Raw genomic sequence first — 15894 nt, forward strand, 5'->3', positions numbered from 1 at the left:
CCAAAGAAACTATGAAACAATACATATGTATTGTTTTAGGCCACTAAATTTGGGGGTAACTTGTTATGCAGCAACATATAACTGACACAGTAGATACTATTAATATTACTACTCCCATTTAAAGATGAGGTGTATAGAAATTAAGTCATTAACTGAAAGCCAGATGGTAAGTGGAAGATGTAGCACTTCAATCCAATCTCTCTTACCCAAAACGTGAAATAATGCTGGAATTAAACAAATAAATAAATTGTGGATAGTGAGAGACGGGTTTCTCATTGTTGGAGAAGGAAGTTACAAATAAGGAAAGAGGGAAGTTTCCACAAGCCTTGATGTTGAACTGGAACCAGAGGTATCAGTGTGAATTCATCAGATTTAGTAGATAGGTAGATAGACATAAACATTGAATTTAAGATGAGTGAGAGATGAATAAATAGAGAAATGCGGAAGAAATTTAAAGGTGCCCTTTTGGAAGCTCGGGAAACAGACCTGTATTGGACACATACATTTGGAAGCATCTATATAGAGATGGTTATAGATGCCAAGGCTTGGATGACACCATCTTGGAAAATATCATCAAAGACAACAAAGGAATGAGGGATGAGGGTTAGGATGGAGCTTTACTCTCTTACCCTGGCCTAAAATTAGAAAATCTCTCAGAGTTTCCCCCACGTCCCCATCATTTTTCAGTGAAAATAGTATTTGGAGGTTCTTACCATAACAATCCGGATGATTATAATCTATCAAACCAGCCAGCCAGTTGAAGATAGGATGTTTTCGCCAACAGCTACAGATGTAAGCTCCAATTTTATTTTTACAATAAGCTTCATACTTGCACTTTGCCAGCCCGGTCTCACATTCATTAATATCTGTGAATCAAGAGAAAGTGTTGCTTTCATTTTCATAGAATTATACCATTTCCCTTGCCCATGAAATCTTTATTGCCCAACCATTGTCCATCAATGTTCTCCCTAAGTTAATTTATAAATCCAATGCAATTCCAATTTTTAAAAATCTACATATGTATTTTATAAGGTAAGAGACAAATTGTTGCTATCATGCAGATGCAGCCAGAAAAAACTACAAGGTGGGAACCAGAGATTAAGATAAAGTATAAAGCTGCAAGTCAACAAAGAGGTACTGATGCATGCATAAATAAAAATAGACTAATGAAATAGACCAGAAGTCCAGACATAGACCCAAGTACCTATGGAGCTTTAGAACATGGTAAAGATGACTTATCAAATCACTAGAATAAGGATGGAATGTTGTTTTTAATGTTGTTTTTAAGTCACACCATTTGATAAATCAGTTTAATACACAGTGCATAGCAGGGTAATAAACATAGGGTAAGTTAACACACTATTAGAAAAGCTTGAGAGAGATGAGGAAGGACCACACTACTAAAATCCTGGCCTGGCCGGGCGTGGTGGCTCATGCCTGTAATCCCAGCACTTTGGGAGGCTGAGGCTGGCGGATCACATGAGGTCAGAAGTTCAAGACCAGCCTGGCCAACATGGTGAAACCCTGTCTCTACTAAAAATACAAAAATTTGCTGGGCGTCGTGGTGTGTGCTTGCAATCCCAGCTACTCAGGAGGCTGAAGCAGGAGACTCGCTTGAACCCGGGAGGCAGAGGTTGCAGTGAGTTGAGATCGCGCCATTGTACTCCAGTCTGGGTGACAGAGTAAGACTCTGACTCAAAAAAAAAAAGGCCAGGCGCGGTGGCTCACACCTGTCATCCCAGCACTTTGGGAGGCTGAAGCGGGCAGATCACAAGGTCAGGAGATCGAAACCATCCTGGCTAACATGGTGAAACCCCGTCTCTAGTAAAAACACAAAAAATTAGCCGGGCATGGTGGTGATCGCCTGTAGTCCCAGCTACTCGGGAAGCTGAGGCAGGAGAATGGCGTGAACCTGGGAGGCGGAGCTTGCAGTGAGCCGAGATGGCGCTACTGCACTCCAGCCTGGGCGACAGAGCGAGACTCCATCTCAAAAAAAAAAAAAAAAAAAATCCTGGCTTTTGCAATGTTTATGTGTCTTGCCGTTCCCAACCACATCAGCCTTCTCTGCTGAATGGACCAGAGCTGAGGCTCAAGCAAAGGACCCACAGACAAAAGGTGCTCTGGACCACAGACTTATACTTGTGCTTTTCATCTGAAGGACTCAGGGACAAGCACACGTGGCCGACGGCTGTACTTTATCAACTAGTCTGCTGAAGAGAGACGAGTTTTATTTGGGCTATGGGTTTATGTGTTTTGGGCAGAGGACACATGGAACAGAATAGTTATCACTAATGAGAGATTAAATTAAAACCCCGTTAACATTTTTACCTTCACACTTCTCAGAGAACTCATGAAAGTATGTCCTGCCAGACCTGGCCGAAAAGCCGTGTTCACAGGTGCAGTGGGTGCTGTTGTGGCACTTGGCATATTTAGGGCATTGAGGACAGAAAGCTGCAGAGAAACAGAATCCATTCATTCGTCTAAGAAATATTCAGTATGCGTCTACCCTGTACCAATGCTGCAGTCAGAAGAATGTCATGTTGGGAGTAGTTCTGTTGGCATCCGTTTGGCACCCAGACCTTTGCTGAACACAGGGGCACACAGTGCCCAACCATGTCCCACTTCTGCCACCAACACCACTTTTGCCAGATGGGTGAACCTCCAAATGCCAGCACCTGTTTTTCTTTCCTTGCAGGCTCACCCTGGCTACCAGAATTCTCTTTGTTCATCACATGGCAGGTTAACAATGCCTTTCCTCTCATAAGTAGCTCCCTTTATCAATGATTGATAGAAGATAGTGCATTTAAAAAAAAAAGAAAAGAAAAAAAAAGCAAATTTTGGCCGGGCGCGATGGTTCACGCCTGTAATCCCAGCACTTTGGGAGGCTGAGGCAGGTGGATCACGAGGTCAGGAGATTGAGACCATCTTGGCTAACATGGTGAAACCCCGTCTCTACAAAAAAATAGAAAAAAAAAAAAATTAGCTGGGCATGGTGGCAGGCACCTGTAGACCCAGCTACTCGGGAGGCTGAGGCAGGAGAATGGCATGAACCTGGGAGGTGAAGCTTGCAGTGAGCCGAGATAGTGCCACTGCTCTCCAGCCTGGGCGACAGAGCGAGACTCCATCTCAAAAAAAAAAAAAAAGCCAATTTCATTATTATTTTAAAAACAACAGAAAATACCAAGTGTTGGTGAGAATGTAGAGAAAATGGAACCCTTGTGCCCTGCTGGTAGACATGTAAAATGATGCCATGTCTATGAGAAACAGTATAGCAATTCCTCAAAAAATTCTAAATCAGAATTACCATATGATCTTACCATATGATCCAGCAATCACACTTCTGGGAATATACTCAAAGGAATCAAAAGCAGGGTATAGAAGAGATATTTGTCCACTCATGTTCATATCACCATTATTCATAATAGCCAAATGTTGTATGTAATCCAGGTGCCCATGAATGAATAAATGAATGAACAAAATGTCGTCCATCCACACAATATTATGTTATTCAGCTTTTAGAAAGAAGGAAATTCTGGCCAGGCATGGTGGCTCACACACCTGTAATCCCAGCACGTTGGGAGGCTGAGGTGGGTGGATCACCTGAGGTCAGGAGTTCGAGACCAGCCTGACCAACATGGTGAAACCTCATCTCTAATAAATGCAAACAAACAAACAAACAAAATTAGCTGGGCATGGTGGTGAATGCCTATAATCCCAGCTACTTGGAAGGCTGAGGCAGGAGAATCGCTTGAACCCAGGAGGCTGAGGTTGCAGTGAGCCGAGATTGTACCATTGCACTCCAGCCTGGGCAACAAGAGTGAAACTCAGTCTCAAAAAAAGAAAAAAAAAAAAAAAAAAAAAAGAAAGAATGGAATTCTGACACATGCTACACCATAAATGAACCTTGGGGAACATTATGCTCCATGAAATAAGCAAAGCATCAAATAATGTATGATTCCACTCCTTTGAGATGCCCAGAGTTGCTGGATTCATAGAGACAGAAAGTAGAATGGTGGGTGCCAGGGCCTTGGGGAAGAGGAATGGGGAGTTCATGTTTCATAGACACAGAGTTTCAGTTCTGCAACTAGAAAGAACACTGTGGGTGGATGGTGGTGATGGTTGCATGGCAGTGCAAATGTTGAATGGCATTTACCTGTACCCTTGACAATAGTTATAAAGCTACATTTTACATTATCTACATTTTACCACAATTTGGAACATAGTCATAATCAATAGGTTCCTTACCCGTTGAGGTGTATGAGGTGCCTGTTCCATGCCACGCCCAACAGCTTCCCCCAGGTATTAAACTCCAGCTGCCCACATGTAACTTGCTTGATAAGGATCCTATATGAGCTCCTCCCCTTCCTATGCCACTGCCCACTCCCAGCTGGTGCCTCCTAGGAGTCCCTCCCAGAACAACGAGTTGCTCTCAGGGTCTGCTTCTGGGGGAACCCAAGCAATGGCTTGTGGTGAAAGCAAAGTATTTCCTGTAATGACTCAAGACACAGGCTTGGGGAAAGAAAGAGGAGAGTCTAGCATCCACCAGCCATGTGACCTTGAGCCAGCCACTTTTCTGGAGGACCCTTGATCAAATGGGGATAATGTCTTTGTAGGAGTGTCATGGGGATTGACTGAGATGGTATATGTGATGTGCTTTGCTATGTAAATGCAGATGATGGTGATGATGGAGATAGGAAAACAGCTCTTGGGATCTCCAAGGAGCCAGAAGGAAGTGCCAGAGACTCCATGCTCTGTCTCTTGATAAAAGCTCCTTCCCTTCTCTGAAGGAAGCTTCCAGATCCCAATTTCCTTTCCTCTGGCCTTTGGCTATGAATAGACTCACCTCCAGAATTCTCGGCTTCTGATCCTGGCAGAACCACTAAGATAGTGAGACCTGGAACAGAGAGAGGAGGGGATCATTCAGACGGGGATCCCCTGGACTCTGCTTGGCTGAAGGCTGGGTGAGTTAGGGGCAACTAACCCTAACTCTTTGCCCAGTCACACGTGCAAGCTTCACCATAGCGTCTTCCAGGCAGGTTATAAACACAAGAGTCACAGATTTGGACATCATATCCTTCTAAAGTATGGGAAGTTCATCTGATTGGAGCTGTGTTTCCCAATTTCAGAAAACCCAGCAGCGAATTCAGCTTCTTCTCTATGTCCTAGCACCAAAAGACAAGGTTGGCAATCTCCTTTCTATATTCAACAGTTTATTTTAATATCAGTCCGGACCTCAAACCACACACTGTTCAAGAAAAATATAAATGGAAACCCCATAGGTCCTTTTAAATTTTCCATTAGCAACATTTTTTTGTCTTTTGAGACAGAGTTTTGCTCTGTTGCCCAGGCTGGAGTGCAACGGCATGTTCTCGACTCACTGCAACCTCCACCTCCCAGGTTCAAGCAATTCTCCCGCCTCAGCCTCCCAAGTAGCTGGGATTACAGGCACCTGCCACCATGCCTGGATAATTTTTGTATTTTTAGTAGAGATGGGGTTTCACCATATTGGCCAGGCTCATCTCAAACTCATGACCTCAAGTGATTTGCACGCCTCGGCCTCCCAAAGTGCTGGGATTACAGCTGTGAGCCACCACACCTGGCCATCTATTACCCACATTTTTAAAAAGCAAAGAGAAACACTTGAAATTAATTTTGATAATATTTTTTAGTTCAATGTAGTTGAAATATATTACCATTCCAATACATAATCAATATGCAATAAATAATTCGTCCATTATTTAAATTTATATGGGTTTATTAGGTCTTTGAAATCTGGTATGCATGTTGTACAGACGGCACATGTCCGTTTGGACTAGACACATTCTGAGTGCTCAGTAGCCATGTCCGGCTGACGACAGTGAGGGTTTAATCCTTAGGAAACAGGGTTTCCTCTGAGGTACGAGGAGATTTGAATATTCATGGAGCATGAGAATCCTGGGAGTTCCGATATTTTGACAAATTTGGAATGGATAATGATGATTTGAAGATGATCTCTTCCTGCTGCCATGTTGTTAGACTGAAGTTAAATACATACACTGGGGATGAACTCAGAAACGCAGAAAGCTGCTCCACCTATTTCTTCCTGGATTATCTAACATCACTCCCTTAAGGCAAATACGCTTGGAATGAGCAGGCACTTGAAGAAGGAATTTTTTTCCTATCCCTTCCGTTGCAAGGTGGCTCTGCGCGAATCTTTTGCTAAAATATGGAGGCATCTGCTTCTATGAACAATGTCAGCCCCCAGATGGTGTAAGCATAGCAAATAATACCTAGGAGATTGGATTTGGGTCATGCTCATGGTCCATTCGAGTTATCAAAGAACAAGGCAAGGTACCTGGGCAAGATAAAGTCACCTGCTCCTATCTCACCCATTGTATTTACTGTTTTCAATATCATGCATACTGATGAAAACATTATGTTTAAAGATTTATAATATTAAGTTATCTCTTACGACATTTTATTTTGTTTTGTTGTTTCTTTTTTTTTCTTTTTTTTTTTTTTTTGAGATGGAGTCTTGCTCTGTCTCCCAGGCTGGAGTGCAGTGGAACGATCTCATCTCACTGTAACCTCTGCCTCCCGGGTTCAAGCAATTCTCCTGCCTCAGCCTCCCAAGTAGCTGGGATTACAGGCGCGTGCCACCACGCCTGGCTAATTTTTGCATTTTTAGTAGAGATGGGGTTTCACCATGTTGGCCAGGCTAGTCTTGAACTCCTGACCTGATGATCTGCCCACCTCGGCTTCCCACAGTGCTGGGATTACAGCCGTGAGCCACCATGCCTGGCTGACAGGGCCATTTTTTCTGAACCAAAACACTCAACACCAATTTTCCTGTGAATAATTATTATTTATTTTTCCAGAGAGAAATATCACTTGATTCCCACAGGGTAGGGGTCGGCAAACTGGACCTATGAGTTGAGATGACTTTTATATTTTTTACATAAAACATTTTAAATGGTTGAAAAAATCAAAAGAAGAATAATACTTAATGGCCATGAAAATGATATGAATTTTAGCTGCTTATGTCTGTAAATAAAGTTTCATTGACACACAGCCACATCCATTCATTTCCATAAGGCCTATGGATGCTTTAGGGCTGGAATAGCTGAATTGAGTAGTTAAGGCAGAGGCTATATGGCCCACAAAGCTGAAATACAAATTATCTGTCCCTTTACAGAAAAAAATGTGTCCGCCCCTTACATACAGTATGGAACATCACTTACCTGTAAGGTCTCCTAACAAACCTTCCATCCTTAAACTGTATCTGATGCCTCCTACGGAGATTTCTTTTTCTCATCTCTAAGACCCTAAAGCCCAGAGGACAGGGTGGGAAGGTCTAGGTTGTAACTTACTGAGCTATGATGCTCCAAGCATGGACCCGCTTGGCGTCAATCCATATAGCAGATACTTGAAGTGACCCTTTAGCCTACCCCAGAGGGGGTTCCTATGAATGCAGATGACATTCTTTTTCTTTCTTTCTTTTTTTTGAGATGGAGAGTCTCACTCTGTCACCCAGGGCTGGCGTGCAGTGGCGGAATCTTGGCTCACTGCAGCCTCTGCCTTCTGGGTTCAAGCGATTCTCCTGCCTCAGCCTCCAGAGTAGCTAGGATTACGGGCATCCGCCACCATGGCCGGCTAAATTTTTTGTCTTTTTCGTAGAGATGGCGTTTCACCATGCTGGCCAGGCTGGTTTCAAACTCCCGACCTTAAGTGATTCACCTGCCTTGGCCTCCTAAAGTGCTAGGATTAGAGGCGTGAGCCACGGTGCCCGGCCGCAGATAACTTTCTGTCTCTCTCTGCAACAGTGCATTTTACTGCACCCAGCCGGGGAGTAGGCCAGAAATGTGGGAATTACACTGTCTCTTGGAGGTCCCTAGCAGGACAGCACCCCACCTGCCCGCAGTGGTAACCCCCTCACTAACACACCCTTCAGCGGCTCTTCACCCTTCCTTGTGTGACCTCCCCACACCCTCCTTTCCTGGGATCCCCTCCCAAATAAACTATTTACGCACACGAGTCCTTGTTTCAGTTCTGCTTTGTGGCAGCCCAGCCTGACTTGCGATGAGAGCTTCTAATAGGAGAGGCATACGCAGTTAATGCTGGAGAAAATGCCAGATTTGAAGGAGCAAATCAAGCAAGGATACCAGGCGCATGAGGAGAAGGGAAGGGAGTTCTTAGTTCCACTTACCCAAGAGCAGGACCAGGAAGCACCTGCTCCCCATAGCGCTGAGATGCCGGGAACAATCTCTCTCAAGCAGGACGCGGTCAGAGTGCCTGTAATGAATAAGCCCCATGAAATCTGATTTCTGATGGTTCAAGTTCAGAAGCCACGTGGCCAATGCTTATCAAAATGTAAGGCCAAGGCAGGAGAATTGCTTGAAACCAGAAAACAGAGGTAGCAGTGAGCTGAGATCGCACCACTGCACTCCAGGCTGGGCAACAGAGCAAGACTCCATCTCGAAACCAACCAACCAACCAACCAACCAACCAACCAACAAACAAACAAAAACCTTTCATCTCTCCCTCTTGTTTGACCCAATAATTCTGCCTCTGGTTAACTCTCTCAAGGAAAAGACCCTGCAAGGATGATCATAGCACATTTGGTTATAGGGAACAAGTTTATCACTCAACAAATGCTAAAAAATGGATGCATCTGATGAAATATCCAGCTGGAATTTAAAATCCTGTTCTATGGCAATCAGCAAGATCGAGAGTGGAAAACTCCACCAGACAAACTACTCATTTTTTCTTTCTTCTTTTTTTTTTTTTTTTACATTGTTGTCATTGATTTATTTTTAATTTTTAATTCATAAATAATTATATATGCTTATGGGCTATAATATGATGTTTTGACTTATGTTGACATTGTGGAATAATTTTTTTTTTTTTTTCGCTCTATCGCCCAGGCTGGAGTGCAGTGGCCGATCTCGGCTCACTGCAAGCTCCGCCTCCCGAGTTCACGCCGTTCGCCTGCTTCAGCCTCCGGAGTAGCTGGGACTACAGGCTCCTGCCACCACGCCCGGCTAATTTGTTTTGCATTTTTAGTAGAGACACAGTTTCACCGTGTTAGCCAGGATGGTCTCGATCTCCTGACCTCGTGATGCGCCCGCCTCAGCCTCCCAAAGTGCTGGGATTATAGGCGTGAGCCACCGCGCCTGGCTGACATTGTGGAATGATTAAATCAAGACAATTAACATATGCATCACCTCACATACCTATCGTTTTTTGGTATGAGAACTTTTAAAATTTATTCTTTTAGCAATTTTGAAATATATAATATAGGCCAGGCACGGCGGCTCATGCCTTTAATCCCAGCACGTTGGGAGAACGAGATGGGCAGATCACCTGAGGTCAGGAGTTAGAGACCAGGCTGGTCAACATGGTGAAACCCCATCTCTACTAACAATACAAAAATTAGCCGGGTGTGGTGGCAGGTGCCTGTAATCTCAGCTACTGGGGAGGCTGAGGCAGGAGAATCACTTGAACCTGGGAGGTAGAGGTTGCAGTGAGCTGAGACCGTGCCACTGCCCTCTAACCTGGGTGACAGAGCAAGACTCCATCTCAAAAAATAAAAAAAGAAAGAAATATGTACACATATATTTATAATATATTTATATAAAAGGCTACTATCTCCTCTGTTTTAGGAAAATGTTAGCCTTCTATATACAATTATCCATATTTGCATGTGTGTATGGGTGTTTATATGTGTATACACAAAATCATACATACAAATGTACAAACATAAATGCATCAAATGCATCTGTATGTGTATGATAATTTTGTATTTGCATAAAATATTCCTGGAAGGTACCTAACAAACTCATAGCATCCGTTACATTTGAAAACAAACGTATGCGAGGCTTAACACCTAGGTGATGGGTTGATAGGTGCGGCAAACCACCATGGCACATGTTTACCTACGTAACAAACTCACACGTCCTGCACATATATCCCGGAACTTAAGATAAAGTAAAATTTATTTATTTATTTAGAGACGGAGTCTCACTCTGTTGCCCAGGCTGGAGTGCAATGGCCCGATCTCGGCTCACTGCAACCTCCGCCTCACGGGTTCAAGTGATTTTCCTACCTCAGCCTCCCAAGTAGCTGGGATAACAGGCACCGGCCACCACGACTGGCTAATTGTTTATATTTTTAGTAGAGACGGGGTTTTGTCATCTTGGCTAGGCTGGCCCTCCTCGGCCTCCCAAAATGCTGGGATTACAGGCGTGAGCCACTGCACCCAGCCTAAAATAAAATAAAATATTTTTAAAAAGGAGAAAGAAACCAAGTGACTGGGAAGCCGAGGCAAGGAGACTTTTCAGTTTATCCTCTTCTATCTTTTGAATTTTGAGCCAAGTGAAGGTCTTGTCTATTCAAAACAGAAATCATTTCTAACAGAGAAAATAGTGGAGGTACTAGACATCACTGTAAATGAGGCTTTCTGGCCGTGGCGCCCAGGCTGGAGTGCAGTGGTGTGATCTCGTCTCGCTGTAACCTCCGCCTCCGGGGTTCAAGCAATTCTCCTGTCTCAGCCTCCCTAGTAGCTGGGCTGACAGGCTCCTGCCACTACGCCCGGCTAATTTTTGTATTTTCTAAGTAGAGACAGAGTTTCACCACGTTGGTCAGGCTGGTCTCAAACTCCTGACCTCTGGTGATCCACCCGCCTGGGCCTCCCAAAGTGCTGGGATTATAGGTGTGAGCCACCAAGCCAGGCCTAAATGAGTCTTTCAAAGAGGACTTTAAGAAGCATTGTAGTAAGCGTTTGCCTACGGATATCAATTTAAAATGCAGAAAGCACTCTCCTAAGGTAATGTCGGTGGCCAACTGGGGTTTAAGATAAAACCTCCAGTGCACATTAGCAAAGATGATGTACTCTGCAGATCGGTGAAGCCTTTCAAAGGCGCTGCCAGTGATGATGGAGGAACTGATGGAGAAGATGCTTTAAGTAGTTTGCAGAAAAGTTTCACAAAATGTAAGCAGGAAGGAAAACAACAATTATGTGCAATGCAAACAATCCGGTATCACATGCAAAAAATAATGTTGTAGGAAGCTATTAGAACAACATGGGCCGGACGCGGTGGGTCACACCTACAATCCCAGCCCTTTGGAGGGCAGAGGCGGGTGGATCACTTGAGATCAGGAGTTTGAGACCAGCCTGACCAACATGGTGAAACCCCATCTCTGCTAAAAACACAAAATTATCCGGGCGTGGTGGCGAGTGCCTGTAATCCCAGCTACTTGGGAGGCTGAGATGAGAATCACTTGAACCAGGAGGTGGAGGCTGCAGTGACCTGAGATCAAACCACTGCACTCCAGCCTGGGTGACAGAGCGAGACTCGTCTCAAAAAACAAAACAAGGCCGGGCACGGTGGCTCACGCCTGTAATCCCAGCACTTTGGGAGGCTGAGATGGGCGGATCACAAGGTCAGGAGATCGAGACCATCCTGGCTAACACGGTGAAACCCCGTCTCTACTAAAAAATACAAAAAACTAGCCGGGCAAGGTGGCGGCGCCTGTAGTCCCAGCTACTCGGGAGGCTGAGGCAGGAGAATGGCGTAAACCCAGGAGGCGGAGCTTGCAGTGAGCCGAGATCATGCCACTGCACTCCAGCCTGGGCGACAGAGCGAGACTCTGTCTAAAAAAACAAAACAAAACAAAACAAAACCCCATAGAAAGTGATTATGACGTAGCATTAGGATCGAAAGGAGGTTATATATATATGGGCCGGGCGCGGTGGCTCAAGCCTGTAATCCCAGCACTTTGGGAGGCCGAGACGGGTGGATCACAAGGTCAGGAGATCGAGACCATCCTGGCTAACACAGTGAAACCCCGTCTCTACTAAAAAATACAAAAAACTAGCCGGGCGACTTGGCGGGCGCCTGTGGTCCCAGCTACTCGGGAGGCTGAGGCAGGAGAATGGCGTGAACCCGGGGGGCGGAGCTTGCAGTGAGCTGAGATCAGGCCACTGCACTCCAGCCTGGGAGACAGAGCGAGACTCTGTCTCAAAAGGAGGTTATATGATTCTATCATTACACATTGTATGCATGTATCAAAATATATCATATGTAACTCACACATATGTACCACTATTATGTATCAATATAAAATGTAGGTTATAAAGAAAGTATATAATATCACATGTAAGAGAATTTTAAATGTTAATAGAAGAATGTCAGTATGAGTGATTTTAAATTTCTCTTTATTCAGCTGTAATTCTAAATTATGTACATTGCCTTAGCAATAAAAATAATAATATAATGAAGTGTTTTAATAAAAGAGGAAACAAAATTACTTTTTTTTTTTTGGTTTTGAGACAGGGTCTCACTCTGTCACCCAGACTGGAGTGCAGTGATGTGACCTTGGCTCACCGCAACCTCCGCCTCCCAGGTTCAAGCGAATCCCCTGCCTCAGCCTCCCAAGCAGCTGGGATTACAGGCACCTGCCACCACACCCAGCTAATTTTTGTATTTTTAGTAGAGACGTTTCACCATGTTGGCCAGGCTAGTCTTGAATTCCTGACCTCAAGTGATCCACCCACGTCATTCTCCCAAAGTGTTGAGATTACAAGCATGAGTCACCGCGCCCAGCCACAAAATGACTTTAAAAATTGTTCTTGAGAGGTCTGCGTTGATACTCCTGCTTTGATATATTCATGCTGCTTTGATCTCTGAGTTTGGAATCTGTTGGTGCTGCCTGTGTGTTTATGTGGCAGTTCTCCCTCCATGCTTCACGCACAGTCACATACTGGCCCTACACAGTTAGATGGCTTTAGAATTTGGTGCACAGGCAAACCTGGGTTTGAATCCCAAATCTACAACTACTAGTTGAGTGACTCTGAGGTTGTGACTTTACCTCCAAGCCTCTCATCTGCAAAACATAGCTAAGAAAGAGCACATATTTTACAGTTTCATGCTGATTCAGTGAGACGACCCTTCACACCTGCCGGCATGTGGTACGTCCTGAATAAAGCTACCTGTGAAGGAAAGAGGGAAGGATGACAATGGTGGTAGTGGTGGTGGTGGTCGTAGTGGATGTGATAGTAGTGGTCGTGATGGTAATGGTGGTGATGGCAGTGTAGATCATAATGATGGTGGAGGTAGTGATGAAGGTGGCAGTGGTGGTGATGGTCCTGATGGTGGTTATGATGGTGGACGTAATAGTCATGGTGATAGCAATGGTGGCAAAAGTGGTGGTGATGGTGATGGTGGTGATAGTGATGGTGGCAAGGGTGATGGTGGTAATCATGGTGATGGTGGTGATGGTGTCAATGGTGATGGTGGTGGTGGTAATAATGGTGATGGTAGTGATGGGAATGGTGGCAATGGTGATGGTGATGGTGGTAACAGCAGTGATGGTGGTGATGGTGACAGTGTCAATGGTGATGGTGGTGGTGGTAATCATGGTGATGATGGTGATGGTGGTAATCATGGTGATGGTGGTGATGGTGATAGTGGCAATGGTGATGGTGGTGGTGGTAATAATGGTGATGGTAGTGATGGGGATGGTGGCAATGGTGATGGTGGTGATGGTAATGGTGGTGGTGATGATGGTGGTAATGATGGTGGTGATTGTAATGGTGGTGGTGATGATGGTGGTAATGATGGTGGTGATGGTAATGGTGGTGGTGATGATGGTGGTAATGATGGTGGTGATGGTAATGGTGGTGGTGATGATGGTGGTAAAGATAGTGGTGATGGTAATGGCGGTGGTGATGATGATGGTGGTAATGATGGTGGTGATGGTAATGGTGGTGCTGGTGATAGTGATGATGGCGGTAATGATGGTGGTGATGGTAATGGCAGTGGTGGTGATGGTGATGATGGCGGTAATGATGGTGGTGATGGTAATGGTGGTGGTGGTGATGCCAATGGTAGTAATGGTGATGGTGGTGATGATGATGATAGTGATGATGGTGCTGATAGTGATGGTGATGATAGTGGTGGTGATGGTAATAGTGAAGGGGGACAGCATGGTTGTGGTGATGGTGGCAAGGATGGTGGAAGTGACAGTAATGCTGATGGTGATGATGGTGACGACAGAGGTCATGGAGATCTCTCATGTCCTTTTCCTGACCCCAATTGTAATCACAACTTTGCATGCTGAGGACTGACTTTTTACCCAGTGGTGATGAGAATTAACAAGGGTCCTGTGAAGTCACCACAGGAACACAGTAGTGGCCTAAGAAGACCCATCCCATGGAACCACCTATTCCTAAGCAGACCGGCACATTATGCATTGGAATCCTGCTTGCAAATCAAATTTTGCTGCAGATGCTTCTCTCATCCCTTCCATTACTGTCTCCTAAAATCACTTATGGAACTTCTACTATGGGCCAAGTGCCTTAAGAACTTTGTGGCTAATATGGCTATTCTCTTATTGAAAGCTACAACCATCTTATGATGTAGGTCTTTATTTTATTTTATTTTATTTTATTTTATTTTTTTGAGATGGAGTCTCTCTCTGTCACCCATTAGTGTGATCTCAGCTCACTACAACTTCTGCCTCCTGGGTTCAAGCAATTCTCCTGCCTCAGCCTCCCGAGTAGCTGGGACTACAGGTGCACATCACCATACCCAGCTAATTTTTGTATTTTTAGTAGAGATGGGGTTTCACCACGTTGGCCAGGCTGGTCTGGAACTCCTGACCTCAGGTGATCCACCCATCTTGGCCTCCCAAAGTGCTGGGATTACAGGAGTGAGCCACCATGCCCGGCCATGATGTAGGTCTTATAATTTTATGTCTCCTCAGTCTTCAGATGAGGAAATTGAGGTTCCAAACAATGATATCATTTGCTCAAGATTGTGCTGCTAGGAAAATACAAATCTAAGACTTGGATGACGTCAGCTTGAGTCCAAAGCCCAACCACCTCACCAAGGTCATAAACTCCAAGGTCTCCCAGCATCTAGACATGCAACATAAATACATAAGGCCATTGGTGGGAAGTAATAAGGACTGTGTGGAACTGGACACCAAAGGCTATCTAGAGACACCCACACCCACGTTTTCCTTAAATACAGAACCAGGAGGCCAATCACTTGCAATCTCTACTTCACTGAAATCAAATTCTGTCGTGGGAAACTTGTGTCCCGTTGGTAGAGTTATACTTGATTACTTTCTGGATACCTTTCCTCTTTCAACCTTTGTCTTCTTTTTAGAGTCGTGTTGCTCCACCCTTCAAAAAGTCTACTCTAAAATATAACTGGAAAATTCTCAATGAAAAGAACCCCTGTCCAGATAAGGGCATTTCTTTGCTGAGGCCTCATTTGAAACAAGTTTACCTAAAGTGAGTATTTTGAAAGGAATAAGGTGGTAAGATTTTTCACAACAGCCAAGGCCTCTAGGGATGCTGATTTGGAGAGGACATTTGACCATCACCAATTATAAGAAAAGAATTTCACATCAGAGAGAAAGAGAGGCAGACACAGAGAACTGAGCCAAGGATCACACACAAAGAAACTCACTATTTGCAGCGACTGATATTATCTAATTAGAGTTGTTTTCATTTCTGCTTGTTGCCTTCGTGGTTGTTACCCCACTAAGGTGGTGCCATGGTGGCACATGCTAAGGACTGACCTTTTACCCAGTGGTAATAAGAATTAACAAGGGTCCTGTGAAGTCCCCACAGGAACACAGTAGTGGCCTAAGAAGACCCATCCACTGAAAGCGACCAGCCTCCTCCAGTGGGTCATAACCAGCTGGTTGAAAAATTTGACCTGTAGATCTCTGCTTTGGTCATGAATAAAGCACAAAACCCTTTCACCATGAAAATGACGATGACTGTGAGACTGGCATTTAAACACATGTGCTGATGTGTATATTATGGGTGTGAGGTGTATGCAAAAGCTGCTAATTCATCCTACGGACTTAGGAAACTGGCTTATCTTTTTAGATCTTGTT

At 44.5% G+C, this 15894-nt stretch overlaps 1 protein-coding gene across 3 annotated transcripts in view; it reads right to left on the minus strand.

Moving 5' to 3' along the window:
- The window catches only part of LOC105487027 (putative adhesion G protein-coupled receptor E4P), a 62843-nt gene that overhangs the window by 34381 nt on the left and 12568 nt on the right, over nt 1-15894 (minus strand). For all 3 annotated transcript variants that reach the window (XR_011617923.1, XM_071087960.1, XM_071087959.1), the window contains exons 2-5: nt 8186-8271; nt 4844-4894; nt 2329-2451; nt 714-866 (exon numbers count right to left, since the gene is read on the minus strand). Coding sequence is in view for 2 of the 3 variants with exons in the window: in XM_071087960.1 (XP_070944061.1) it covers nt 714-866; nt 2329-2451; nt 4844-4894; nt 8186-8219 (361 nt within the window). In the remaining variant the exon portion in view is untranslated. The remainder of the gene's footprint in view (nt 1-713; nt 867-2328; nt 2452-4843; nt 4895-8185; nt 8272-15894) is intronic.

Source organism: Macaca nemestrina, chromosome 20 (genome assembly GCF_043159975.1).
Source record: "Macaca nemestrina isolate mMacNem1 chromosome 20, mMacNem.hap1, whole genome shotgun sequence".
Classification (NCBI taxonomy): Eukaryota; Metazoa; Chordata; class Mammalia; order Primates; family Cercopithecidae; genus Macaca; species Macaca nemestrina.